The following is a 27,187-nucleotide window of genomic DNA, read 5'->3' on the forward strand; positions in this document are numbered from 1 at the left end:
TACATTTCTGAATATTAAAACTGGAGCGCTTGAAAGTCATTAAAGCATGAAAATGCTTGGTCAACTGTTTTCAGTGTTTTAAAGTGTGCCTTTCACTATTTCGTGCAGTCCTAGCTCAACAGTGTGGAACAGAAGTTCTTATGTTTCAAGGATGTAAAAGAAAAGCAAAAAAGAAACTTTATATAAATGGATTAATATATGGAAATTTAAAATGTGAGATTAAAAAGAAGGAACAGTATCCCACACTGGAACAATTAATACAGATAGGTCCACATTTATAAATTTTTGCATAAGAATTGCTGGGAAGACTGTTTTTTCTTTTTTAAGCTTTTCTTCCCCAAAGTTACCAGTCCCCAAGCACAGGAAGAATAAGCTTTATACTTCATGGAAAAAAGAACTAAAGCACTAAAGCCAGTTCATTGTGGTCCTATACAGTTAAAAATGTGACCTTTTTTGCTCTCAGTGAAAAGAAGCAGTGGTCATTTTATTAGTGCTTCTGTTAATTACAAATCCTAAAAGGGCTTGAGTTATTGGACTGTGATAGTGTGGTATTTTTAGATATGGACAAGTTATTTATAGACATTTTAATAGCTCCTTCTACTCTGCAAAATTAATCTGAAGGCACTTTTACAGAATGTGTTTTAGAAATCATCCCAATAAATTAGCTTAAGTCTCCTATAGCTGAAGCAGTTTTTCTGTTTTTTCGTGGTGCAGCCAGCAAATCTCATCACACAATGTATTTATTAAGGCTGTAGCAACCAGCAAGACGGGCACTACAGTGCCCAGCCGCCAGGAACCTGGCTGCTAGCTGGAGGCTAGTGCAGGGAGGGAAGTTCATGGAGTGTATCGCTCTTGAGGCTTTTTTAGAGGGTAAGTTCTTGTAACATCCAAAGAACTCGGGACTCTACTTTAAAAAAAAAAAAAAAATTTTTTTCATGCCTATTTGCATTGTGGCCTAGTAGTTGGAGCACTGGCATAGAAAATGCCAAGATTTTGACTGCAAGGCAAAAAGGGGGTTTACATCTAGTTGCTAGGAGAGCGTCTTGACCTCCACTTCCCAGGCTTACGGAGGTGGCAGGGTTGGGAGGTGGCCAACCCAAAGAAATGTCAGATTTGTGAGGCCACGTGGAAAGCAAGAGGAAATCCTAGTGGTTAGTGTCGAAAGGAGGATTTCTGGATGCCAAGTCACCGCTTTGTACTTTGTTTATACGCTTCATGCACCTCTTTAGGAAAATGGTAATCTTTTGCAACAAGACTGTACTAAGCTGTACTTTTGTAGCTGTGTCAACCCACAGATAGTTCTGCACCTCATTTTTTAACCTGTAATCTAAAGTTGCCAGTCAAAACATGCTGTCTAGTTTCAGGAATACTTAAAAGCAGGAATTTGAGGACCTAAGTGTGAATTGGCTCTGCTGGGGAATGAAGTCATCCACCAGGGATGAAGTTTCATGTTTCATTGGCCTAGGAGTGGGATGGAAACAAGTAGAGAAATCTTGACTGTGGCATTCCAGTCAAGTCACCTGCCTGGCAGGGAACTGATCTTAAACCTCTCATCACTGTCTAGGCCCTTGGGGAGGATTAGGCTTCCAGGTTTGGAAACATGGAGTCAAAGGGATTAGTGCTGAGTTAATAAAAACTTGAACTCGATATGTGGATTCTCTCGGCGTGCTTGATGCAGCAAAATACTGCAGCTTCCCTTAGATTAATGTGTCGTCTTGATTTGGGAGATCAACATCAAAACTTGTCTGATTGCTCAGGCTGTTTAAGCCAGGAAAAATGAAAACAGCGGGTTGGTAGCTGGAAATGCTGCCTACCCGGTTCTTGCTGGGATATCAGCCTACACTGTATCTTTTTAAGGTGAGTACATAACATCCAGTTACTTTGCAGCATATAGAAATTGATCCATGAACATGAGCAATGGATGACTACTATGACCTGGAAATTTCCAAACCATGCAAACTTCTCTAAGTCTAGACTTAAGCATATAGTGATGTTTCTGCTTCTCATTGTACATCCAGTGATTATTGAAAAAAGAGAGTTTGAGAGATTATTACACTTCCTTTGTAAAGATGATGGGAAAATGTATTAGCTATTTTTATTGCCACAATAATTGCAAAATCAATCACATTACATATTATTGTTATCTCTTCAGCTTTTTTATTCATAATACAGAGCAACACTACAAAGTTAATACAGCAAACATTCATCAATGCAAACTTTCATTATCATGACAGTTTATTTTGTGGAAATGAGAAGGGGAAAACAAACAACCCACAAGCCCTAGAAAAGCTGGATAAAAGATCCACTCACAAGTTCCACAGCTGTGTCAGAAGATTCTTTTCTTGATGCCACTTCCCCCTCCCCACCCCCACCCCCCGCCTCATAGCCATTCTTTCAGTGATATTTTTCTCTTACTTTTTTTCAACCTATTATTTTCTTACTTCTGTGCATTGCTCTGTCCTACTATTCCAAAGTGTCGGATGTATGTATGTTTGGATGCAGATATTGGAGAAGTGAAACTTCCACCTTGCCAAGTGCCAAAGGTGGAAGACAATGACTCAAAATACTGAACCAGCAAAAGTATTTCATGTCTATGGGCCACAGATTCAGATGCTTGGCACTGGCTGTGGGAAAAAATTCAGTCCAGGTAGCTGCTCATGCCCACCTTTGCCTTTGTCCTCTCTTAGTAGACGTGTCAGAATGTTTTTGATCTGTAGATCCGTACGGTTGTACTGAGGCATTGCTGGCTTGACTCACCCAGCCAGTCCCAGGCTATGTCGTAGCTCTCTTCTTTGGCACAAGAACACTCAGCGTTTGGATGAAGTGTTTAGCCCTGTCCTGAGGCATTTTGATCTCCTGGCTGAAATGGTGACAGCCATGGAACTCCCATGGGATGGTGCACACACTCTGGTTTTCATGTTTCTCTCCATCACAGGCTCCTTGGCCTCATATTTGGCTCCTACTTTTAAATGTATGTTCTATATGGACTATTGGACTTCTGATAATTTCTGCTGTGCTGTTGGCATGAAGTGGCCAATACAGTGGGAGAGTAGCTGGAGGGGAAGTGGAGGCTGAGATCCCAGTCTCGATGCAGTGGCTCAGGGCTGTTGATTCAGGTGGCAACGAGCAGTGGAAGAGATCAACGGGAATCTCACCTATCCTTAAGCTGAAGAAAATGCACTTGTAAGGCATCGATAGGAGAAGAGGGATTTGTATTTCTTTAGGCAGTGCAGTGTCTTAAAATTGAATCTTTATGTCAAAATGTAAAGCTTTATGCTTAAAGCTTTGCCAGTTTGCTGCCTATCCCCTTCTAGGTTTACCATACAGAATATGTATCTTCATGGTTCTTTCTGCAGTGTCCCTTCAGCTACGTTGAACCTTGTATACGAAGTAATTTTACCATCTCTACTCCCAGAAGCAGCAGCTACCTCACAGCTTCCATCTCTGCCTGCTTTGTCTGTGGCATTACCCAAATCAATACCTCTGACTTCTATTTAAAAACATGTGCTTCTTCCCAGAATCTGTGCATTTAAAAAATGACCTCTAACACTGCTTTTACCAACCCACCTCTGAGGAAGCAGATGGTGTGCTCTGAGGGCTCAGCAGAGTCTGTGTGTGGCTGAATCCATCTGGCACTGGAGAACACTGTCCTGTAGTGTTTACTCAGGGCAGTTAGCAAGCAGAATTGCCGAGGGTATTACCATCAAATGTTTCCCCTCTTTCTTAATTTTCTCCGTATTACTAATGCATTGAAACTCTACAGTCAAGGCAGCAAGATGTAAATGATGTTCAAAACAAATTCCCTGCCCAGTGATGCAGAGAAAGGAAGCATGACCTGATGAAAAAATCAGTATTGCAGTAGGGCCCACGGTGGCACAAAATTACAAAAATACAAAAGAAAGCCTGCTAGAATGTAATTTCAGAAAGGTTTTGTTCAGAATTCAGAATTTGAAATGCTACCTTAGCATGCTTCATGCTGCTCCCTACTGGACTGCAATTGATTAACTTACATATTTATTAGCAGCTGGTGGTTGCCTTAGCCTGTAGCTACTAGGGTGAGACGAGATACGTAATGTGCCTGTGCTAGTACCTACACAGGAGCATCTATTTTGTGTTTTTCAGTATCATTGCACTCCTGGAAGGAAAAAAAGGAGTTTTTTACTAGAGGCTATTAGGTTATGCTAACTTATTGAGGTTACACTTTCATTTATTTGGTGAAATAAAGACAAGGGTTGCACCCATGTGGGTTTTGGAAGAGAAAGCCCTGGTTTTGCTGAGCAGAACTCAACGCTTTCTCCCTTGAAAATTTTTGCTTTATGTTCAGGAAAAAATGTATCCCGACTGTAATCCATAAGTCAATGGGACAACAGTGACAGTGAGCCTGAATCCCAAGCAAGCTGTGTTGCAAGTATCACAAGTGCTTACATGCCAGTGTCAGCATATGCCCTATACAAATTCAGCAGTCCCACAGGGGCCTTTGGGGTAAATTGAATTAAAATATTGAACCAGCCTTTTCCATGTGTGAGAACCGGTTATGAAAGAGCTCGTCTGAATGGATGCTAGGGTTGGGGCAGAAAACACTTTCACAGGGCTTTTGTAAGTAAAGAAATCGGGATTTGTGTCTAGCATGTCATTTCATCAGTTGATTCTGGGCTTCCATGTTAGTTTTGCTTTTCAGATTGTTCTGGGAAGAGCAAAAGTGCAGTTTTAGCCTCTTCCTTCCCAGCAGCACTTGAAAGGCCAGCCCTTGTCCTTTGAATCCAATTTACAGGTTTCCCAGGTACTTGCTTTCCACACACCCCTGATGCTTGCATCAGTGTAAGGCTAAATATTTACAAAGAGCTTTTTCTGGACTAGTTATCTCCTATAACTTTAACAGTTTTGTTGTTTTGGGGTTTTTTTATTTTATTTTACACAAGTTGTTCAACACTGGAAAGGGTAGAGAAGTATTACAAGTTTAAATTCGCTAAAGGTTGTTGCTTGGGTTTATTCACTTTTTTCCTTCTTTTTCTCCTCAACAGTTTTTTAATGAGAAAATTGATGGGGATGGCTCTGTTTCCAGTTTTGTGTTTGAATTCTTGTGCATCTCTTCTTACGCATTTTTAGAAGTGTCAAGGACAGGAAAACATTGCAAATATAAATCCGTTCTCTTATAATTTGAAAAATGAGCAATGTTTACGTAGGAAAGAAACCATGGGAGCTTGTATTGTTCATTCAGTGTCGGTTGAAGCTGAGGAATACCATATGAAATTGAACATTTTTGGTGTACTTTCAGAGCATCAGTTATGACTAGACCTATATAATTCCTAAGTCAAAACAACACCATGTTCAAAATCAGATTTTTTTTCCCCCCACTTCAGTTTTAATCCATGAACCTGAATTTTTTAGGCAATTCTTCTGACAGCAGAACTTTTGTTGGCATTTTATGAGGTTTTCCATCCTTTCTGCTGGTCAATGGCAATTTTAGAGGCAGCTTTGCAAAGCAAATTTCCAAATATTGGGGAAAGTTACCTACTGTTCCTCCTTTTTTTTCGAATGAGTGAATCTGGCATAGTTGTTCAGCTGGGTAGTTTGGGTTTACTCAGTTGCAGAGAGGGATGGAGGGGCTGACTATACCGTACTCTTACTGAGCCTTTTGCTGTTGTGAGCATGGCACTCATGAAGCCTGGTTTGTCCTGTGTCAGAGCTGAGGCTCTCTTTAGATTCTTTGCTGTCTAATAATAGCTGCTGTGTTTTCCTCAGTGGAGGTTCAGTCATGTACGTTGTCCATTTATTGTCATACAGTGTGTACAAACAATGTTTTAGAAAACTGTTTGACATTGTTTGAAATTGACTGGTAGTTTCATTGGTCTCTAGAGGTGGACAGACAGTTTGAATCAGCCTCATTTTCCTAAGCAACTAAAAGATATCAATTAGGGTAAAACAAATCATGTTTTTTGCTTTATTGCTATTCTTCCCTCAAAAGGCCTTTGATTATTCTGAAAATCCACTGTTTAGTCACAATTGCTGTCTCAAGAGTAAAATCAAACAAGAATGTTTAGTATGGATCCTTTTAGATGCTGTTAATTCCATACAAGTCTATTGCTCTACTGTTAAGGTTAAGGATTTTTGAGGGATGAATGAAGTCTGCTGGAAAGCATCAGCGTTTTCATACCCCAAACTACTAAGTCTTCCTATTCTGGTCAGAAACCAGCATTTTCTCCTGACAGTACCACTACAGTCAGAAACCCAGTTCATGTTAACTCATGGTTACAAAAATGCCTTGGTAGGCTGAAAGCCATGTGATAATGATGTGTGTTTTCCCCCACTTGCTATTCCAGGTTCAAAATGCATTTTTAAGTTTTTAAAACTCAAGTTTTAACTTTTCTTAAGTTCTTTTCTTGGCATCTTCAGAATAATTCTTCACTTGTAGTGATTCATATCAGTTTTGCTGCGTTTAACCAGTGCTTAACTAAACTATTTTATGCTCACTGAGGTAACTAGTGGCTTAACTATGGTGTAGTGTGTTCTGCTTTGCCACAAATGTAGATGAGAGATTTTCAGTGTTCAAGTTGAGTTGGAGGGGTTTATTGTGTAAAACAAATACAGACAGACTCTGCGTAACTTGAGCTCTGCTTGGTTTGTGTGTTTTACACTGGGACAGAATTTGTAAACATAATTCCAGCTGTTCATCCAAACCTTACTGAAAAACCTTAAGAGCATGGATCCTGTTCAGATCTCCCATTGCCACCTCTGACTCGAGCGGTTTATGAGTTGGCGTGCTTGCCATGTAGTGTGGCAGGGGAGGTTGGAATGATGACTGCTGGTAGCATAAATTGGACAAAACTGGGAAAAGGCAAGCTGGATATGCCTTCAAAAGTTTTGGTCTTTTAAGATGAAGATTAAAATGACCTTTGATAATTCAGTAACTTGTACAACCTTCTGATTCACTGTCATGCTTAACACTTTTTTTTTTAAACCATTGGCTGTCCTCATATACATCCCTTCACTTTCCCTTACTTTTCCTCTGATAGTACTGTGCTGTTGTCATTTGGCACAGATTTTGTGAAGCTTTCCCTCTTCATTAGTGGACAGAAGGTCCTCAGAAGCTTTTTAGCTAGAGTGCACCTCTCAGTATCCATGTTGTGGTCATCTAAGTGCTGTGTCATCTGTGGAAGTGGATGGCAAAATGAAACTATTGTGGACAGCTTCAGTATCTGTCCCATTTTGCATTATTGATGTAGTTGTGCAATCTTATTGACATAATGCAGAAATAGGCTCAGGAAGGTCAGGCAAAGCAAATGGCTGAGATGCTGCTAGTGACATTTCAACTAGTCATGGCGGTGCTGAAACAGCACAAGAGAGGAAAATACGAAGGAAAGGGAAGGATAGGCAGAAACAAGATAGTAGATAGTGCTGGTGCCAAGACTTCAAGCTAATCCATATTTATTGTGCCTATTTAGCAGCGTTTGAGGAATGAAAATTTACCAAGAAAAATATGAAAACACTTATCTGCAAAAGGATGATTTGGGAGCTAATACTTCCTTCAGTCAGAGCCTGAGGCAGGAGGGTATTTGGGTATTGCAGTAGTGAGTACAGCTGAAGTGTTCTGTGCCTCTATAGCAGCAAAACAAAGCTAACTGGTCTGCAGGTATCTGCAACCCCATGACACTCCTGCATGGCATGTGGAGTCCTGCAGTGCATGCAGGGAATGGAAATGGGAGACATATGCCCTTGTAAACATGATAATAATATGCATAAGTTTATTTTAATAAATGATCTTTACAAGTTTCCTGTTGTTCTTTGTTGCATCTTTTTCTCATTATCACTATTCAAAGACATTTTTAGTGCTGCTCCCCATTCTGACCTTGGGTTATTTCAAACAGATGCTTTTGAAGTGTTTTGTTTGTGTACCATTGAGCGTGTGCGGGAAATCTCAGGCAATTATATTTTTTCTTCTTACGTGAACAGCCATGAACAAGAAGTGTTTCCTACGATTTAACATTTTGTCAGCTGCACACAACTTTCTTTTCACAATTTTCAGTGCAAACTTTGCATTGCTTCATTCCTACCTGCTAATCTCTTTCATTGTACAATGAACAAACCATCAATCTCAAAAGTTACTTTTCTCCCAAGAGGTGATTTCCCAATCATGCTCTCCAAATTTGGATAATTGTACTTTTAACCTATCAGGTTGCTGAATATGTATTTCATGGTATCTCGAGGTTTTTCCGTAACATTTGCAGTTGGTAATTTGTACCAGCTGGAGCAGCCATTCTCACTCCTTTTTTATGGCTCAATAAAGAAGTGAGTTATTGCAATTAAAACAAGGATGTAAGATTCCACCAAGCAAAAGTACGTGATATATTCTTCGGATGGACCTCATGGGATGCTTGCGTAGCCTTTTCGATTTCATCTCTAAATAGGACATGTAATCTTGGAGAAATAAACATGCTTCAGAAATTTGCTTTTACCTGAACTTACTTTCACCATCAGTGTTGCAGTGGCCAGACTGTGGTTTTGGAGTAAGTCCAGTTCCTGTGCATATTAGCACCCAGGTTTGAAAGGCTGGTAGTGGTTTGCCACAGTACACCCAGATCTGTTAGCCAGGATGGAATTAAAGTAGACAAGGAAGCAGTCTGCAGTGCAAAGTCCAAACTACCGGAGTGTCAATAGAGGCCACTTCATGGAGAACTATTCTGAATCATTTGCACTCCAAAATAACGTGACTGGGACCCTATGGGACCCTATCTGAACTAGGTTTTTTTACAATTTGTGCTTGGCAACCTCTAGCTTTCATTTTGTAATGGCCTCTTGCCTTTTCTCTACAAAGACACTATGGTTCTGCTGATGGTTCCTAGGTTGTTAAAAATTTCTGGCATGGCAAATACCTAGCTCAACACCTTCTTCACGTGCAGCTAGAAGTTGGCAACAGCCTTGGTTTTACAGCCTTTAGCAGAAGACAAAGGAATGTTTACTACTGACTTTGGGAATGCTTCCCTCAAAATAAAGATAATTAAGGGTAGCAAGAATAGGCTTATTTTGTAGAAGTACAGACTGGCCAACTTGCAGCTGCCAAGAGGGAAATAATTTTGCAGTTTAATGCAAACTTTGTGGTCTTTTGGAGAACAACAGCTTGTTTTCAATGGTAGATTGTATATTGAGAAAAGACATATTAAGTGTATGAGCTAACAAATGTATGTGCTGGTATTACCAGAGAAGTGTGGTGAACTCCTGAACTTTTAGAGTTATTTCTTCAGGCTACAAAAAGTCCATAGCAGAGCTTTAATATGGTGATAAGTGAAATTTTACCACTGACTCAGCTCATTTTTCTGATTTTTAGACCAGCAAATCAGCGCATAAGTAATGTCAGTCAATTAGCTCTGTAATATTCCTAGTAAGTATGTTTTTCTGATTGGATATCAGAGGCAGAAAAGTGAGGATCCAGATCTTAAATGTGTCTAAAAGCCTCAGTGCCTGGGTATCAGATCTGGCAAGGAAAGGTATAAGCCTTTAAATATAAAGGAAATGGTTGAAGTGTTTAACCAGAAATCTGAGTATTCGCTATTTATGCCAATTTAGAATAAAACAAAATCTGAAATGTTTTTTCAATAGGTTACCTCTGATCACAGCAAAAATTGAAGCTAGCAGCTGTGTAAAATGGATCATTAAGGAGAAAATGCTTTACAACTCCGGATTTATATGCAGCACAAAATCTTTGGCTAACATCAGTTTGCCTGTCTCTGGTGGGGTCAGTGGTAATGACTTCAAGAGCATGCAGCTGCCTTGGGGATCTAGAGAAACATGGGGGTCCATTAGAGTAAGCACAAGTTTGAGGTCCTATGGGAATCTGCCATTGGTCCGTGCCTGTCTGTCCGCATAGCTGGTGGGATATAAGCGAGATGTAGTCTTCATCTGGGAAGTGCTGGTGGCTGAGGGTGGTCTGAAAGGAAACAGCTTGGGAAACACTTCTCCTGCCTTTGCTTACTGCACTTTTCTGAAGGCCAGGTGGGGACGTGCTCCTGCCTGAACTTCACATTGCATGTGGACTGTGATCTGCACTTGCCTGACTGCCCTGTGGGTTCCTAAAAGCAGCTCTGGAACATAACTGATTTTAGGAACTGGAAAGAATGAGATAGTTGCAGACTTTCTGCCCATGGATATTTTAATGGTAGCAGATGGGGGGCACGACTACGGCTACAATGAAATATTTTGAAATTATCTGCTGAACTTCTCCCTGATCTCTGCAGTGAGCATTAAGTAAAGAGTAAACATGGAGCTCTGACATTCAGAACTGCACAAAGCAATCTGCTAGCATAATTTGGAATAATGACCTTGTTCAAGGACCCAGAAATGTGATAATTGTGGTTTCAAAGGAAAAATGTTCCCTCTGTATAAAACAAAAGGGAATGCATCAGTGGATGCATCAACACTAAATTGATAGCATGTGTTAGTTGCCTCAAATGCAAATTTAGATGGTTCATTTCAGGTACCTATTTTTAAAGATGCAAAATAAAAATTTTGTTAGATTTGCAGCTGACATAACTGAGATAATTTTTTATAAAAGGCACCAGTGACTTGGAAAGACTTAATTCCTGAAGACTTCATTTGCTGTCTTTAGTTCTCATTTTCAACAAATTTAGTGATTCTACAGTTTCCCCAAAAAACCTCATTCACAGTAGCATTGCAAAAAGAAGTAGTCTGCCAAAAGGAAAGCTTACTTTGGGAAACACCAGTTAGAAGATGGCTAGTTATGAAAACAGAACCTTTCTTTCTCTCCCACATCGGAAGTTTACCCTTGTTCAGCTCTCAGTTTATTCAGTGGAAAGAGTCATCTCACCTCATCTCAGCTGTCTGAAACCACAATGGCTGCCTAACCTTCTCTTTTAGCTCATTTTTGTCATTAGTGGGGGAAGGAAGGCACACCAAAAAGGCAACAAACCCTTTCCTGAGGAAATATATAACAGGCATCTTTGAAGGGGGTTCATCCTGGCTATCCATCTCCAGTGATTTCCATGAGCATCTGTGTGCCACCTCTATAAAAGGTTAGTGCTAGGTGAGGTGGTTGACTTGAATGAAAAAAGACCCATGGCCAAGACTTCTAAAGAGCTCATCACCAAAGACTCTGACATCAAAATTTTACCCACATTAAGGCTTTTTATTGCTTACGTTTTCTGATTCAGTTCCCAAAGTCAGAACCCAAGAATGGGGAAGGTGCTTGCACGTGAGAGGACAGCACACTCTTTAGAAGTCTGCAGTAGCAGGACATGGAGAGAAGGGAAATTCAAAGGATTTGGTGCTGAGGAGTTGCTGGCTGTTGTTTTATTGAAAATCGTCCAGTAAGCTAAAGTTTACTAATTTGGGGGGCACAGGACTTCCCTTTCTGTAATAAGCATGGAGGAATTTATGGCTGTGAAGTGAAAAGGTAAACTATATATGATTTCACTTATAGTTGGCTAATGTGGTCAAAGGCTTATTTGACTGAAGGTGAGTTGAAACAAGCTGCTTGCCATCCTGCCAAGGCCACTGAACTTACCATTGTTGCATTTTCATGTTTCCAAATAATACAAAACCAATCCATTACTTCTATATCTTTAAAATTATTATTTCTTTTTTATTTAAAGAAGCCTATTTCAGGAAACATGAGGAAGGCAAAATAATTATTTGGGAAATTGCTTGTAGTTTCTTTTGGTGAAAAATGTCAGTGTAGCAATGCTCTGTGTTTCAGTGACTGCTCCTTGCAAAGACATGGTTTTGCTTCCTCTGGATGTTGTCACTTGCATCTTTCTATATCAAGCAGTGACAGAAGACAACTATCCAGCCTCATATAAATCCATGGGGTCACAGGCTGCCAGTTACTCTATTTTCAGTTGTGTTTTGAGGATTTTCAGTTGTGTGAGGATTACTGCTGGAGCTGGCTTTCTAGGTTGTATCTTTTCCTCAGTGGCTCACACATGCTCTATATGTAGAGCCTTAGACTGAGATGTGGCAGACTGCGGAATGAATCATACCTGCAGACTGTTGTGAAAAGCCATGGTGAGCTCCTGGATTACTTTCTGTGGGCGCCGTACCCCTCCCATCAACCCACTATTTGAGTGGAACATCAAAGGCTGTGTGTGCAGACTGTGGAGGCATCTGTCCACCCAGCTGACTGAAACTGCTGCACATACGCATTATGCCACATAACCCCATGCAGTCTGCTCTGGGTACTTTTGGGCAGTGTTAAGTATCATGTGCATTTGCTTTGCAGTTTCTCTACACCCTAGCAGGCAGGCAGATACTGTCATGGGGCATCTGACGGGCCTTCTACATGCTCACTGCTTAGCTGGTCTGCAAATGCTCTCTAAACCCTGGTATGTCCCTGGAATATCAGATTTATTGAGCTTGTACATTATAGTCAGATAGCAGATGCACATCTATTTCTGTGTAGCAATTCTTGAATAGAAATATAGTTCACTGTGCAGTGAATGTCTGTTTCTCAAACTTTCATAATTTCCTACCAGTAATTGTGGTGGTTTTCCAGAGAAGGGTAAGGAATATATTGTAGATCAGAAGGCAGAGTTTTGTCATTCAGTTCAGCAGATGTTTGTCTTCCCAGCCTGTAGGAGCAACCCTTGGTCTTTTTCTGTGTGTAAACTGAAGCTGGCATTTATGCAATCAGGATACTTCTGATTATTATTTTGTTCATTTCTAAAGCTTGTGGTTGATTTTAGTTATTTATTTTGGTTTTTTTAAAAGCTATTTGAGCTGGCTATCAAAAGAATGTTATCAGGAATGAGTTGTCTTTGAAATCGTTCTCTTGGGTTTTCATTACATAAGGGTAATTTGACTAACAAAAGCCACATAAACACAGACTGATGGCAGAAGGCACCTCTTATTCATGCCCTCAGAATCAGAGTGACAAGGATTTACTGAGGCTGAAAATGTTCCTCACTAGTGTCTAATTGTGATGGCATTCAGTGTGCCAGTTTTATTTCGTGAACCTCTGTGATAAACAGGCCTGTGAATAGAATGTCCCATTCTGAAGATACTGCTGACAATATTTTGGGGGAAATTTTGTTTATCTAAACATTAAGCATGGCAATATTATTAGAAATGGTTTCTTATGTGGATGTAGCAGCTTGCATTTTTATTCTATATGCAATTGCAACACCTTTTACAAGTACACTCACTTCCATTGAAAGTCGGTGACATTTGAGACTGAAGGAAGTGGCTGAACAGCACAAAGTTACTTTGCAAGAAGAGAGAGGCTGTAAGAGCAGATCTGATTTCTTACAGAATGTGTTACAGGATGCTTTATGTTTAGAGGGAACCCCCAAACTTTGCTAATGGAGTGCAGTGTCAGCATTGCACTGGATACAATAGGTTATTGTCTGTTTAAGGAAATTTCAACTTAAATTTGAAAAGATGATTCCAAAGATTTGGAAACCTGAGGAATAGCAAGAACAGATTCTCTTCTGGGATATGAAACCAACATTCAGGATATGAAACCTGATGGGTTTTTGCTACATACACCCATTTTTGTCAGGCATCCGGAAAATTTCTCTATGCAAAACTTTCTTGCACCAGATGTACATCAGTAAAACTCCCACAAAGGAGTTGAGAAGGGATATTCTCACGTATAGCTGTAGCTGTGGAACGATTTAGTGTTATGAAAAGGGTTTCTCTATTTGTGTGTATGAACTACATACATCTTTGAAAGGAAGTAAGAATGACACATCTTTTCTGGGGTTATTGCGGCAGGAAGCCAATAACTCATTTTAGCTACCTGTGTCACTATTAGAGGGGGTGGGAGAAGTTCTAATTTACTCACATTTCTTAAAGTTTTTCAGGACATTTTCATATTTTGCAGAAAGATAAATCAAAAGCTTTTGGGTTTTTTTTTTTCTTTGGTGTGTTGTGGACCACATCTACCTTCTGCTGCTCCTCCTCAGATGGGAGACAGGAAACCCTGAATGATTTTTTCCAACCTCTATCTGTAGCAAACTTTTGTACACCCAACCCAGGCTAATAATCCACTCACAGGGATTTTCTGTTCTAGCATACAAGTCCTTTCTTCCACCAACCTGTTCTTTAGGACTGACCCATCAAACTTGATTCCCTCAGTCTATCACCTGAGCTCTGGGATGTCCAGTTTCAGCATATGTCAGAGGGGACCAAGCAGCAGTCGCTTCAGCCCAGAGTTCCCCTCTCTGCTGGGGGCCTTCGCTAGGTGGGCAGGGCTCAGTTTTGATAAGGAATTCCACTGCAGGCTTTCTTAATGCAACTTTTATCAGAGTTAGCAGAAGCTTGTGAATAGCTTTTGATCTCAAAGAATTAGTGTTAATTGATGAAGGAACGTTGTCTCAAGAGAGTACTTCACCAGCTCTAGCAGTGCTGTGTTCAATAGTTTGCTCTCTTCTCCCAGCTGTAATAAAAAATCTCTCTGCTTTCTACAAACCTCACCTGTCAGGTAGTAGGCTATTGCGGTTGAAACAACACATTAGTCAGGTTTAGCTGTCAGTATCAAACTGTTTAGCTGTTAATATCAGGAATAAAACAGGGACAAATATTCCCTCTGTGGTAATCTGTAATGATACCAGAATTTTTGATATTTCTTTTTATTATTATTTTTAATGTGCAAAGTGTTTTTTTCCTCAGCCAGCCCAATGGTATGAGAATGATTTCTCAGAGCAAAAGATTGAGTTGTACTGTTGAAAACGTGTGGTGAATCACAGCCATAAAGCTTTGAAAATAGATGCAGAGACTAGCCAAGCAGCTTTGCAGACTTCACACCGGTTGAAGGAACTTGCCCCAAGTATTCAGACAATACATGTGTTTTGCATGTTAATTGAAGCTGACTGGTATCCAGACTGCAGGGGTGTTAATCTTCTCTGAAGTGATATGTAATGCTATTTAAAAAAAAAAAAAAATCAACAGCATAAAAGCAAGCCCTCTAGCTAAGGAGATAAATATTTGTACACAGATACTGTTTTATTTATAACAGAGAAGAGAATGCTTGGAGCGGTTACTCAGAAATTTTACATTTCAAGAACACGCTGAAAACAGCTTCGCTTTTCCCTGTTATTCAGTTGGATGCAGAGCGGCTTTGGGTCTTTGAGCTGTGCATCTTTGAGGGACAGGGTTCAGTTGCTCAGTTTCTAGTCATTTGCTTTCTAACTCCCCGAATCCTATGATTGCTAGTTCCTCAGGGAGAAACGCTAAAGAGCGGAAGCAGGGCTGCAGAGCGGCATACTCATCGGATAACCTCTCGCCTTCACTGGGGACCCAGCCTGCCTGCTTTACACAACCATATTGCTCTGCTGAATTCAGTGGGATTATCTGTAGATACTCTCAGGGTATTTTGTGATGGATGCATATGGATATTTTCTTGGAAGGGCAGTGCGGTAGGCTGTGTTCTGGAATTGGCCCTTTTCCAAGACTTTACACCTACTTGAGCTCCCTCTGTGATCAGAGGAAGTTAAAATACATAGCATTGCTCAGGACTAGGATTTTCCTTGGGCAGTTAAGAGATTCATTCCGAGGACTAAAATGTGAAATAAGTGAACAGAACAAAGGCTCTCAGACTTTTCCCATAATACTTGGCACATATTCACAAAGAATTTACAGGCTGGAGGAACAGTTTCCCTAGAAATCTCATTAAGAAAGGCATTAACTGTATCTTAATATAATTAAACAACTAGATTTAGAGCTAATATTGTGTGACTAACCAGTTCTTTGTAATTGCTGTGCTGATGACCGTAATCTGAGAAACTTTTGGCTGACCTACAGCATGGCTTGCTTGTGGCATGTGCCATGGTCTTAAGACAGCTTAATATTAGAAATGGTTAACACCTACCTTCTGGCCTGGGATCTCCTTCTGCAGAGGAATTGGCTGCTTCTCCTATAACTAGTGCCATGGGCTTCAGCGGAACTAGGTCTGGTTGATCTTTGCAAATTTTCAGTTCTAAATTTGAAAGGAAAAGGGGGGGGGGGGGGGGGAGGAGAAACAATAGGTTTTGATCAGTCTATAATGAACTTTTTAAAACAGAAGAGAACATGCTTTGGTTGAAAAAAGTGTTTTGTTCATACAAATAGACAGTTACAGTAAAAGCAAAGGAAGTTATGAACCGGGTTCCTTAAATTGATTATGATAATTACATCAGTATGTTTCTTTCAGTCAGTAGCCTGGCAGACTCAGCATTTTCCTGTGAAACAGTGCAAGTGACTGAACCCTACTCACTTGCTGCACTGACTAGTCTGTGGGGTAAAGAAAGGACGTCAGCATCTTGCCCTCTGCCTCCGTTGCTTTTATTCAAGCTCCTAAAAATAAAACATGTTAGAAGTTCGTGGTGATGTTTTTATTTCAGTCAGAATGGCTTGGTGAATTTGATTGAACGCCGGAATTATTTCAGCCACCCTGAAACAGACTTTTTGAGCTAATAAATTTGCCTGGATGCCCTTCAGTGGGACAGCCCGGCCTTAACTTTATCGTCACATTTAGGACTAGTTAAAAAAAAAATGGAGATACATGAAATGCAAAGACAAACTATCACTGGGCTCCTATTTAGTAAAGGTAACTGACAGCTGCTGCTGTGACTCAATGAATCAGAAATAGTTATACATAATAGATGGTAAGACAAAGACAATATAATTTTTTTTCACATGAGAGCGGCGGATCGTGTGACAAGGTTTTATTATAACAACTGTACTTCTGTTTTTCCAAATGATTGATGTACTCAGTACTCTGCATAATCTTCTTTGATGATGAATGTTGGTGCCATGAAGCAACTGTTACTCACTGTGCTATTATTGAACATGAATTTTGAATGGCTTGTGGCATAGAGCTGCCGGCTATCTAAATCAATGAAACAAAAGTCAGGAAGAGCCAAAGATAATGTTCCTTCTGTGGCATTGACTCCTGTGGCTTGTGTACAAACAGTGTTTCTGGTAACTAGTTAAGGGGTCACATCCCTGGACTCCCCATACACGAGATGAAGGAAGGAGGAGGCATGTGAACCAACACTTACTGTTTGGACATGAGAGTTGTTTGTGGGTTTTTTTCCTCTTCCTTCTTGCATTGGCAAGGAAAGCTGGGAGTGGGTTGGGGGGATCAATGTTTTGGCTCTAGGGAGGAGGTGAGTTTGTGTTCCATGTGTGCTGCCTGAGGCTGGAATCAACATAAAAGGTGGGGGCACACCTTTTCTAGCTCTGCTTATCAAACACAATGTGTTGCTGCTCGCACCTGGTGGTGCAGTTGCATGGAAGAGGGAAATGGAAGCACCAAGCCATGTTTCTTCTTCCATGGGGCTGAGGCTGCTCCATGGATTCCCTCAGCTGGGTCCCAGAATTGGTTGAATGTTTTCCACCTAGTTTACAGAGATGAAAAGAACTGTGTTCAGTGTATTTGTACACCCACTGACCTTCCCATCTCCATTCTGACATCAGGAATGAGGTGTTGAACGATACTTTTGGGCTTTTGACTGCCGACAAGCAGATGAATCAATCCTCCTGGAGATGAAGGGTCTGCTTCTTGCACAAGTTTCTTTGTAAAGCTAAATATGTAGCTTTGTAGTATGTAAAGCTAAATACGTAAAGTTGTAAATATGTGTCAGCAGTACCACTGTCAGTAGGAGTGTTTTTTACGTGACCTAGCCAGAGGAAGAATTAATATTTTTTTATAATTTTTGTTCTCCACAGCCTTGCTGTTTATGTGGGGAAAGGGGGGAAAGGAAACCCAGCTGGGAAGAGATGTTGGTGCAGTGCACATGGGCAGATGAACTGCTCCTCAGCTCTGCCATGAAATACATGAAATACAGCCCCATGGAGACCTGATTTCTCTTGATAGCACTGCTGCCCCAGTGAGCACCACGGGAATACAGATACTCACTTTATTTTAAGAACTTCATGCACAAGTCTACTGTAAGAGGCTGGGTTCCCACTGAGGTTGACAAAGCAGGAGCAGGCACATATGTTGGGCTGTAGCTCTGAATTACATTGTGGGAAAGGTTATATTTCTTCATGGACTATAGAAATAGCTAAGGAAGAGTAGTCTCCTAAATTGAAGACAAATTTTAGATGACATGACTGCTTCTCCATTTTTGCATCTTGAACTGGACAAATGAACAACTTGTGATTACTGCTACACTGTTAAATGTGCATTTGAATATTTATTTAACTGCTGTTTAACAAGGATGAAGACATTCTTAAAAATGTTTAACTTGCCAAGTATTTATCCCATTGTCTGTTTAAAGGAATTACAATTTTCTTCTCCTATATGTAAGCAGTATAATCTTGTATTGTTTAAAATACTTAGATTTTACTCTTCACTTTTACATTTTCTTCTCTTTCTTCCATTTTATGTTTTTCTAATTTGCCACAGAAAGTAAAGGAGAGGAAAAGACAAGAAAATTGCAGAAATATATTGTCTTTGACACAGGAGATATTTTCTGCATAAATTTTTGTTTTCAGAAAGTCTATTTATGCCCCAAATAATAATAATAACCTGATAAAAAAACTTCCATGAATTCTGTTTAATATAGATGGAATAGTCTAAGCGTGACCTCTTGACCTAATGAAAATTGTAACCTTGTAGAGTATTTCTGCAATATTTTTAAATATACTCTTAATAGAATTTTGCATTTATGTACAACAGTCATCATAACTGGCTGACATTTGTCAAAAGGTACTACTCAAGAAGTTACTTCCTTTCTTACGGCTGGAATGAAAATGCCCTCTCTTAGTTTCTGTGTTAAATTTCAATTGATTTCTCTTTTAACTTATTTCGGTATCAGTAGGGAATGGGCATAACTCACTGAATTATTTGAGCCTAAATATGACGTTTGTCTGGAATCATTGTGACTGATCTTTGAAAAGCGATTTTTTTCTTGGTTTCTAGTATATGGCTTGAAGAACCTTGTAGGCTTCCAAAATTTTTCACCTGCCAATCATGTATGCTAGGTCTCATGTTGGATCCGGTTTTGAACTGATGCCTACTCTCAAACCTATTTCTTTTTTTTTACTAATCAGATTTCTGTTTTCCTTTTCTCTAGATTGCGGTCCTTGGTAAAGCAGTTAGAAAGAGGGGAAGCTTCCGTTGTAGACCTAAAGAAGAATTTGGAATATGCTGCGACTGTTCTTGAGTCAGTATACATTGATGAAACTAGGTGAGTTAAGTACAGATGTCAGCACTCTTATATGTAGTACCAATGACACAAAATTGTAATTTACACATCATTTGGGAAGGCTGTTTTAGCCAATATTTATTACTCACAGACAATATGTTTTTAATCATTAAAATTTTGTATTCTGCATAGCACAGATCTTCAATCCTTAGTCTAAAAGCTTCTTTAAATTTCCTGGAGCAGGGGAGGAGATCAAAAGCAATCATGAATTTAATATATATTCTCTTGGAGAAATATTTTCATAATAATTGTGTCCCACTTTTTCTGAAAGTTCCTAAATTCCTGCTCCTGCATTACTTTCAAATAGTGTTAAATCTTTTACTTGTATCAAGTCTTTGAAACAAAAAAAATTTGTTACTCCAGCTCATGATAGAGCTAGAGTGGTAAAACATTGCAGAGGAGTTCCCCTCTCTGTTCTGTGCCATTTCCCCAGTGCTAAATGCACTTGTGGAGTCACCTCAGATGACCAGAATGGGAAAGGAGAAGACTGTACGATACTAACTGGGTAGTTAGACATGACCATAAATGAGCTCTGAAGGGCAGAAAGGTCAGGAATATTGACAAGCTGAAGGTGAAAAGTCAGTGGGTGATTGTGTAGTTGTGCTTCAGAAGGCTGATACTTCTGGCTTGTTGGCCTACCAGTGAGTTTCATAATCCGATATTTAATTATGTGAAAGAACAGACAATCTGTTGAAGACTTTAACAGTTGTGTTCCATTAGGGCTGACAAACCAAAGACTTTTAACAACTGCTTAAATTAGAATATATGTGAGTTTCTTTTTAGTTAACAATGTTGCAGTGCTCTTCAAGGGACTCTGCTTACTCGTTTTTTTCCTCCCCCTTCTAGGCGTTTACTGGACACAGAAGATGAGCTCAGTGACATTCAGTCCGACTCTGTGCCCTCGGAGGTCCGGGACTGGTTGGCTTCTACCTTCACACGGCAGATGGGGATGATGCTCAAAAGGACAGAGGAAAAACCCCGGTTCAGGAGTATTGTCCATGCAGTACAAGCTGGAATATTTGTGGAAAGGTAAAGGAGCATGTAATTACTTTGTTCTAGTAGCTGCCGAGGCACCACAAATTGTGCCTGTAGTATGTGATGACACAAAGACAGGAGGTGGAGGAGAATACCTTAGGCCAGAAGACCTCAAATAACTAGGAGATGACTTTATTGAAGACTATTATGCGTCTAATGATGTTTCTACACAGAGCTGGATAGCACCTTGAAACCTGGGCTTAAGCAACAGCTTGAACTGGTCTGTTCTTGCCATAATACAGATGTAATAGCACAGCTGGAATAATTTTGACAGAGAATATGCACCTCTGCATAGCCCAAGGTCAGAAGTGACAGCTTTTAAAATTCAGTCCATCCAGACCAAGCCCTCCCTTGCCTCTGTTGGACTCTGTGGTCTAGTACTCCTCATGAAGTACTACTAAGAAACAGAAGAAAATCCTGTATCATGGTGTTACTGGAATGAACTATAGAGCAAGAGTGACGTGAAAAGCCTGGAGCTCAGGGAGGATTTCAAAAGACCCATGGATTCCTCTCAGCCTTCTCTGTTGTGATTTGCATTAGAACCTACTGCTAAAACTCATTTTACTTTCTGAACCCTTTAAAACATGTAGTCATTTCAATTCGTACTCACTTCCAATCTTACCTTTTCTTCTCAAGTGACCACTCTTCACTGGCATTCTTCCTTCAGGCTGGAAGGAGGGCTGGCACATGTGAAGCTGTCAGAAGGCTTTAGGCAGCGGCAAAAATGGCAGGTGCCAGGTCTGTGCAGCAAAACTCAAGGCAGGAATGGAAAAGCAGAGCACCTTTTGCTGTTCATCAGAATGGCAGTGAGAGCCTACAAGCCCTCTGTGCTGGGCACAGCAGTGGACCACAGCCCTCAGAGACACACGGAAGCCTCCACTGGCATGTCTATGGCCTGTGTAGTTATCTGTGTACCAAAGTTACCGTACATGTGTTAAGAGTGGCAGCAAACTGTTATGAGGTGGAACCTGTCATTTCTCCTGTATTTGACAGGGTATTTGTGAATGAACCCTCCCTCTCAGTGGGGGCCTTGCTTCAACAAGGAGGTAAATGAGCTGTAGAGAGCTGGCTGCAGGGGGCTGTTTTCCAGCTGATCTGGATCATGTGGCCCAAAGGAGGAAGCGTTTAGATATGATACGGCATCAGAGGAGGATGGTGGCTCTCCTGAGCTCAGGGAGAGGGTCACTGCTTAAACTGTCACTTAGGAGAAGGCTATGGGTCTCCTTGCTGGATTGAAGAGGGGGTAAGAAATTCTGTAATTTGGGGAGTGGGTGAATGTAATTATGCAAAAGGGGCTGCCTTTTTTCTGGTCTGAGCGCAGAGCGTGGCAAATCAAAAGGGAACTGAAGGGAGACTTGACACAGGATCACTTCAGATGGGAAAAGAGAGCTTTCCATCATCCCCTTTTAGTCCTACGTTGCCTAAGTGGAATTAAGAGCGACCTGTGGAAAGGCATTTTAGCTTTAGCAGTGTTTCTGCCTTCACCAAGCCTGCTAAACACAGTGTGGCCTGAAAACAAGTTTAAAATCTGGTACATACTTCAGTGCTTTGTTTAGTGTGGTTGCAGATGTTGATATTGCCTTATTCTTTCTCTCTATCCCTCAAACACTCATACACAGCGGACAAAATATTTTATACCTATCTTAAAAAAATGCAGAAAAAGTAACAGCTGTACCGAACTGGAGTTGATTCGTTGCAGACAACAAATGATTTCTGAAGCATGTTCAGAATTGGCTTGCATGTGGACCAGCAAGGACTAAGGGAGCTGAAAGAGCAGTATGGTCATCTGCAGTGGAAAACGGGGAGCATCTTGTTTATTTGAGTGTAACCTTTCCCTCTGATGAAGACCTGATATTGGCATGTTCTCTGTGATGTCTTGCCAGGAAACCAAGCCATGAGATACTGGGGATTGTGTAGTCTCAAGTTAGGCTATACAATAAGAATATTTTAGAGCATATTGTGCAGGTTAGGAATAAGAAGGAAGAAAAAAAAACACATTCTGTTTAGGGTTTCCTGGGCTAAATAAGGTCTCCTGTAATGGTCTGTTGCTTTATGACTTTTGTTTGTTTTGATTTGTTTATTTATCCGTTGCCTTACCTGTTTTATTTTGCTAGAATGTACAGACGGACTTCAAATATGGTCGGTTTGAGCTACCCACCAGCTGTAATCGGCGTGCTAAAGGTAATCCAAATAAAAAGGTGTTGGGGGTGTTGCTATACAAAGCATCAAGACAACACTGTGATATTTGACTTGGTAAGGGGGTCTTAGCACTTGCCCTTTCCTTCCTTCTGACATTTAGTTTAGTTCACATACATTAATCATTACTGGCCTAAGGGAATATCCTTTGAATAAAGGAAAGAATAGAGTTCAAGGCTGTGGCCATTTTCAGGTTGTGAAGGTTACAGCTCTGTTCTAGATTATAGTGATTAAACTGGGGACTTAGTAACATGCTGGAATCAATCACAACCTCCCACAGGGAAGAAAGAAAATACAGATGGAGAGAGGTGGAGAAGGAAAAGGATCAGTTGCTGTGAGAGAAGGGAGTTTCTTGTATTGCTTGGCTTCAGGTTTTCAAAGCGACAAAACCAGTTTAGGAATAATAACCCTTTTATGAGTTTTGAGGTTTCAGAGGAAAATGAATTAGAAGTAGCTGGGGGGTGAGGGCGGGGGGTGTGGAGGTGGGAAGGAAGATTCAATCCATGGGACAATTGCAAGGTTCTTGACTTAGGCAGGAATTATGAAGACCACAAATACAAGTTAGCGACCAACTGCCTACACAGCAGCTTTGCAGATGACATGTTGCATGTGGTTCAGCCATGCCATGCAATGGTGAGAAAGTGATATGGTGGGGCAATACACACGGACATTATGTGTAAAGCTCACGAAACAATTCTACTGCTCTACTCCACACTGGGAAGACCTACAGGTAGGATACTGAATCATTTATTTATTTATTTATTTTTGATAGTACATGAAAAGGTGTGGAGGAACTGCAGAAGGTCCATTGAATGCAAGAAGAATGACCAAACATGCTTTTCATGTACAAAATGAAAGCATCCATCCAGACCTTCTTTCGAGTGCAGGTTGACAAGCGTTAGCTTCACTCCTGCAAATTAGATCTTTGTTCGTTTAGAACTAAACCCCATAGCAAGCTCATGAGAGGACTTCCTTATAATGGTACCTCTTCTCCTGGGTAACAATACTCTTCTCAGTGGTAACAATACAAATCCAAAACCCATTAGCTACTCTCAGCTGACTTAAGCCTACAGAATCCCTCTCCTCTTTCAATGTTTTCAAATGATTACATGTCATCAAGAGAACTGATCATATCAGTAAGTTAAGACACGTGAATAAGCACGAAGTCCTTGACTAGTTTTGCCCAGAGTGAAATAATGCTCGCTTGGCCACTGTGTACTCTAGGATGTATTTTTTTTTCCAAAACTCTGGAGAATATGTCTTTGCCTGGATAGCCTTGGGTTTGGTAGTGGATGTGATTGAAATGGGAGTTACTTGTTTTGAAGAACTCTTCTGTCTTTGAAATACTACTTCATCTGAAATTTCCCAGTCGCATCTCCTGAATGGAAAATGGTCCATTTTGTGGCTTACTTCAGTCCAGTAAAGCCACATGAGAAAACTTGACAACTCGCCAACTGCTTGGTGTGCTCTGTAAAACAAGCTTATGGTTTAAGCATGCCAAAGGGTGTAGGAGTGTACCATACACATCTCTTCAGCTGTTCTGGATTGCCATAACCAACTTCCCCCTTAATGCCCTGTTAATAAGGACAAGGATTGAGATGACATGGAGTCAAAACTAGCTTATTTTTGAGCTATGTGCTCTCCTTTTTGCTGCCGTGGCTGACAGGACATGTGCACTGAGTAACCCAAAGCTGTGGAATCAGCTTGGCAAAAGGAAGTTGGTTTTAATAAAACAATTAAATACTGCATCTTCTGCAAAAAATGCAGATGGAATGGTAGCGGTGCAAGTCCTAGGTATATAATCTCTCTTGCTTTTTCAGTGGATGAGGAGTTAGGCAGTTTTTTAATTTGATTGCCCAGCAGTTATGTCTCTCTCTGTCTCTCTTGGATACTGGTTTTTCTAGTGCAGTAGCCTAATTGCCTTTCTGCATCCCATGGGTGTGATGATGCAAGACCTGTTGCCACAAAAGGGGTGATGAGCCTTGTGTCTCCTTGGAGTGGTGGCTATGCATACCATGCATCTAAACATGTTTGGAGAAGTCGGTATGTTAATTTACCCAGTAATTTGTGGTGATCTGCTGTTGAGCAGTGTAGCTCTACAGGCAGAACTTGACATTAGCTAAGCTGCTGTAGTAGTTCCCTGCTTTGGAAGTGAATTTTTCAGCCTTTTTCGATGTCTGTGCTGTCATGGCAATATTTTCTGGGCTAGCTAATATAGAGGTAATGAACGCAGAACCTGTAGTTACTTGCAGTGACTGTAGTACAGACTTTGTGTCTGTGGCTAGAAAAATGCCAGGCCTGCCAGTAACACTGAGCAGAATAACATGTATCCCTGCATCTGCTCGTTGGCTTAGAAACCCAATCAAGTGTTGGAGGTTAAGGTCAGAGAGAAAGGCAGGAAATGGAGTATTTAGGAAGAACTGGTGTTTCCCTTCATGTTTAGGTTCCCCCAAGCAGTGGGGCAATGACCAAGTAATAAGGCCACAGGGCTGAGCAGGAAGACACCTTGGATCTCATTGCAGTGACACCCTAGTGTGTATATGTCTATGCATTAGAGCAGCTTTTGACTACAGGACTTTTTGAGGCTACAGGGTCAGTGACCTAGAGACATGTGTAGCACAGAAAATTTCCCACCCCTTGCTTCTGCTGCTCTCCTTAGGGAGAAGAAACAGTTTTTCTCCCCCATCACAAGACATCCATAAAGTTCTGCCTCTCTAGATCTCTTCCCAATAGAGGGGTCACTTCTGTGTTAGGTTTGTGGTTTTTTGAAGGTCATAAAATCCACTGATTTTCAAAGCGTAACTGGTGTTGCTGCAAGCCTCTGAGCAGTTTGTGACACTTTCATGATTCTGTTAAGAGGCTTTTTTCCCCTGGTTGTTCAGGGTATAATGCTGCTGTCATTACTGTCAATAGCAAAACTTGTGTTGACTTGACAAGAGCAGGGATTTCTCCCTTGGTATAATCTAAATGGCTGTACTGTGAAACTTGCCATCTATGTTGTTAACTGTTACTGTGTACGAAAGAACAGTTCAGATGTACTGTTGTGCAGTTTCACGATTTGGCAAATGTTATCTGCTGCAAGAACACAACATAAACTCCAGGAGAAATATATCAAGCAACAACCCCCATGTATTTCTACAAGCTAAGATTGCCTTTACAGTGAATGAAATTTCGGCATAGTGAAGACATTCTTTTCAAGGCCAGAGGACAAAAATATTCTATGCATGCCAGTGTTAAATTAATTTGCTTCATTGACTGAGATAGCTGATTACAAAATAGAAACACTCGAACCCCAGGAAAATAGTTAAAATTTATTCAAGTACTGAAAAATTATTTAGTTTATTTTATTACATATTACTTAAATATTAAAAATTAATGACATATTATTATTTAATTATTTAAAATGGATGCTCTGGGCATTCTTTTTCTTGCCCATTTTCTAAGTTTGTTCAAGAGCTTTAAACATGTTTTCTTGGTGGAAATTTTTCCTCTCATTGATTTTCCTCTCCAACACCTACTGAAAGTGTTGAAAAGCTGCAGTTTATGGTTACCCTTCTGTGACTTGGGCCACATATCATCTCCAGAGAAGCTGGACCCTGCCTTCAGTGTGTGGGCTCCACACGGTTTGTAATACCAACTGCTGAGCGAGCGATTTACTGGGATAGGTGAAAGGGGAGCTAAATCTTCAGCATCCTTGATAGTCACTCCCTATCAGCCTCTCTATGGACCATACTTCCATAAGGGGCATACTCAGCTCTTGTGTAATCAACATGGTGCTAGTAGCAAGGCTGTCAGGATCAGCCTGTGATGGAGAGAACCGGTACCAAAGACACTGATCTCATGCAGAATGTCAAAAACCTGTAGCTGTGCTGCCATATGGGTGACTGACCACACCTCGTGGTTAAAGGTCACTGTCCTTTGCGTTTGACTTGAAGTTAGTCCTTTCGTGGAACATGAGCACGGCAGCAAACAGCAAAGGTGGATTGGGCTTTAAGAACTTGGTAGATCATTGTAATTTAACGGTTTTGTTCTTGCTAAAACCAGGCGGCTGGACTGTAATCTTTAACAGTATTCAACACTGGTCTAGCCAACCTCCATTTCTTGTGTTGAGAGCAGTTGTGCATGTGTGTGTGTGCAATGTAGTCATCTTTCATGGTCAAAGTGCCACAAGGAGCTGGGAGGTAACCTGCCACAGAGTTTGAAAGTGGAGAGAAATGTCAGTGTACAGATGTCAATGTGTAATCTGTGGTTTAAGGATTGGAGAAATCCGTCTGGGAAATTCCTCAAAGTTGTCAGCAAGCAAGAGAGATGGAGAGCTGGCCCTGTGCCAGATGCAGCTGCCTGGTTGATGTGTATTTTATTCTTGTAGCCCTAAGTCCTTCTGCACCTTTCTTCTTTGTTGCTAGGAAGAGGAAAAGTTCAATAGGATTTCAGGAAGATCCAGTTCTGAGATGGAGGAGCTTTACCTTGCTAGATAATGAGTGCTGTCAGCTCTCATGGCCTTTCCTTAGAGTTGAGATTTGAACTCAGCCTTCTGCAAGAAGGTTTATACCTTATACTTTAGCTTATCAAGGAGCTGGGAAGTGAACTTTCCCTCCTTGCTCGCTTGACTGACCACCCTGCAGCATGAATATCTAATTTACAGATGATTGGAACTTTCCCAACTGTAATTAGATATTTTCTCTTCTGTTATCAAGGTTGTTTTTTCTATCATTGTTAACACTTAATGTAACATTACTGTGATTTTCTCCTGCTCTGTAGTTTTCTGAAAGCCCCACTGCACTCGCTTATCTTTAAAAAACAACAAAAAAAAA

General features: G+C 40.6%; 1 protein-coding gene across 8 annotated transcripts in view; it reads left to right on the top strand.

The window, feature by feature from the left end:
- Window positions 1–27,187, top strand: part of LOC130148136 (dual specificity calcium/calmodulin-dependent 3',5'-cyclic nucleotide phosphodiesterase 1C-like) — a 371,754-nt gene that overhangs the window by 266,533 nt on the left and 78,034 nt on the right. For all 8 annotated transcript variants that reach the window (XM_056336358.1, XM_056336351.1, XM_056336357.1 and 5 more), the window contains 3 exons: window positions 19,011–19,124; window positions 19,989–20,171; window positions 22,292–22,358. In XM_056336358.1, coding sequence (XP_056192333.1) covers window positions 20,086–20,171; window positions 22,292–22,358 — 153 coding nt within the window. In that variant the 5' untranslated portion in view covers window positions 19,011–19,124; window positions 19,989–20,085. The remainder of the gene's footprint in view (window positions 1–19,010; window positions 19,125–19,988; window positions 20,172–22,291; window positions 22,359–27,187) is intronic.

The sequence above is a fragment of the Falco biarmicus genome, chromosome 4 (genome assembly GCF_023638135.1).
Source record: "Falco biarmicus isolate bFalBia1 chromosome 4, bFalBia1.pri, whole genome shotgun sequence".
In the NCBI taxonomy this organism is placed as follows: Eukaryota; Metazoa; Chordata; class Aves; order Falconiformes; family Falconidae; genus Falco; species Falco biarmicus.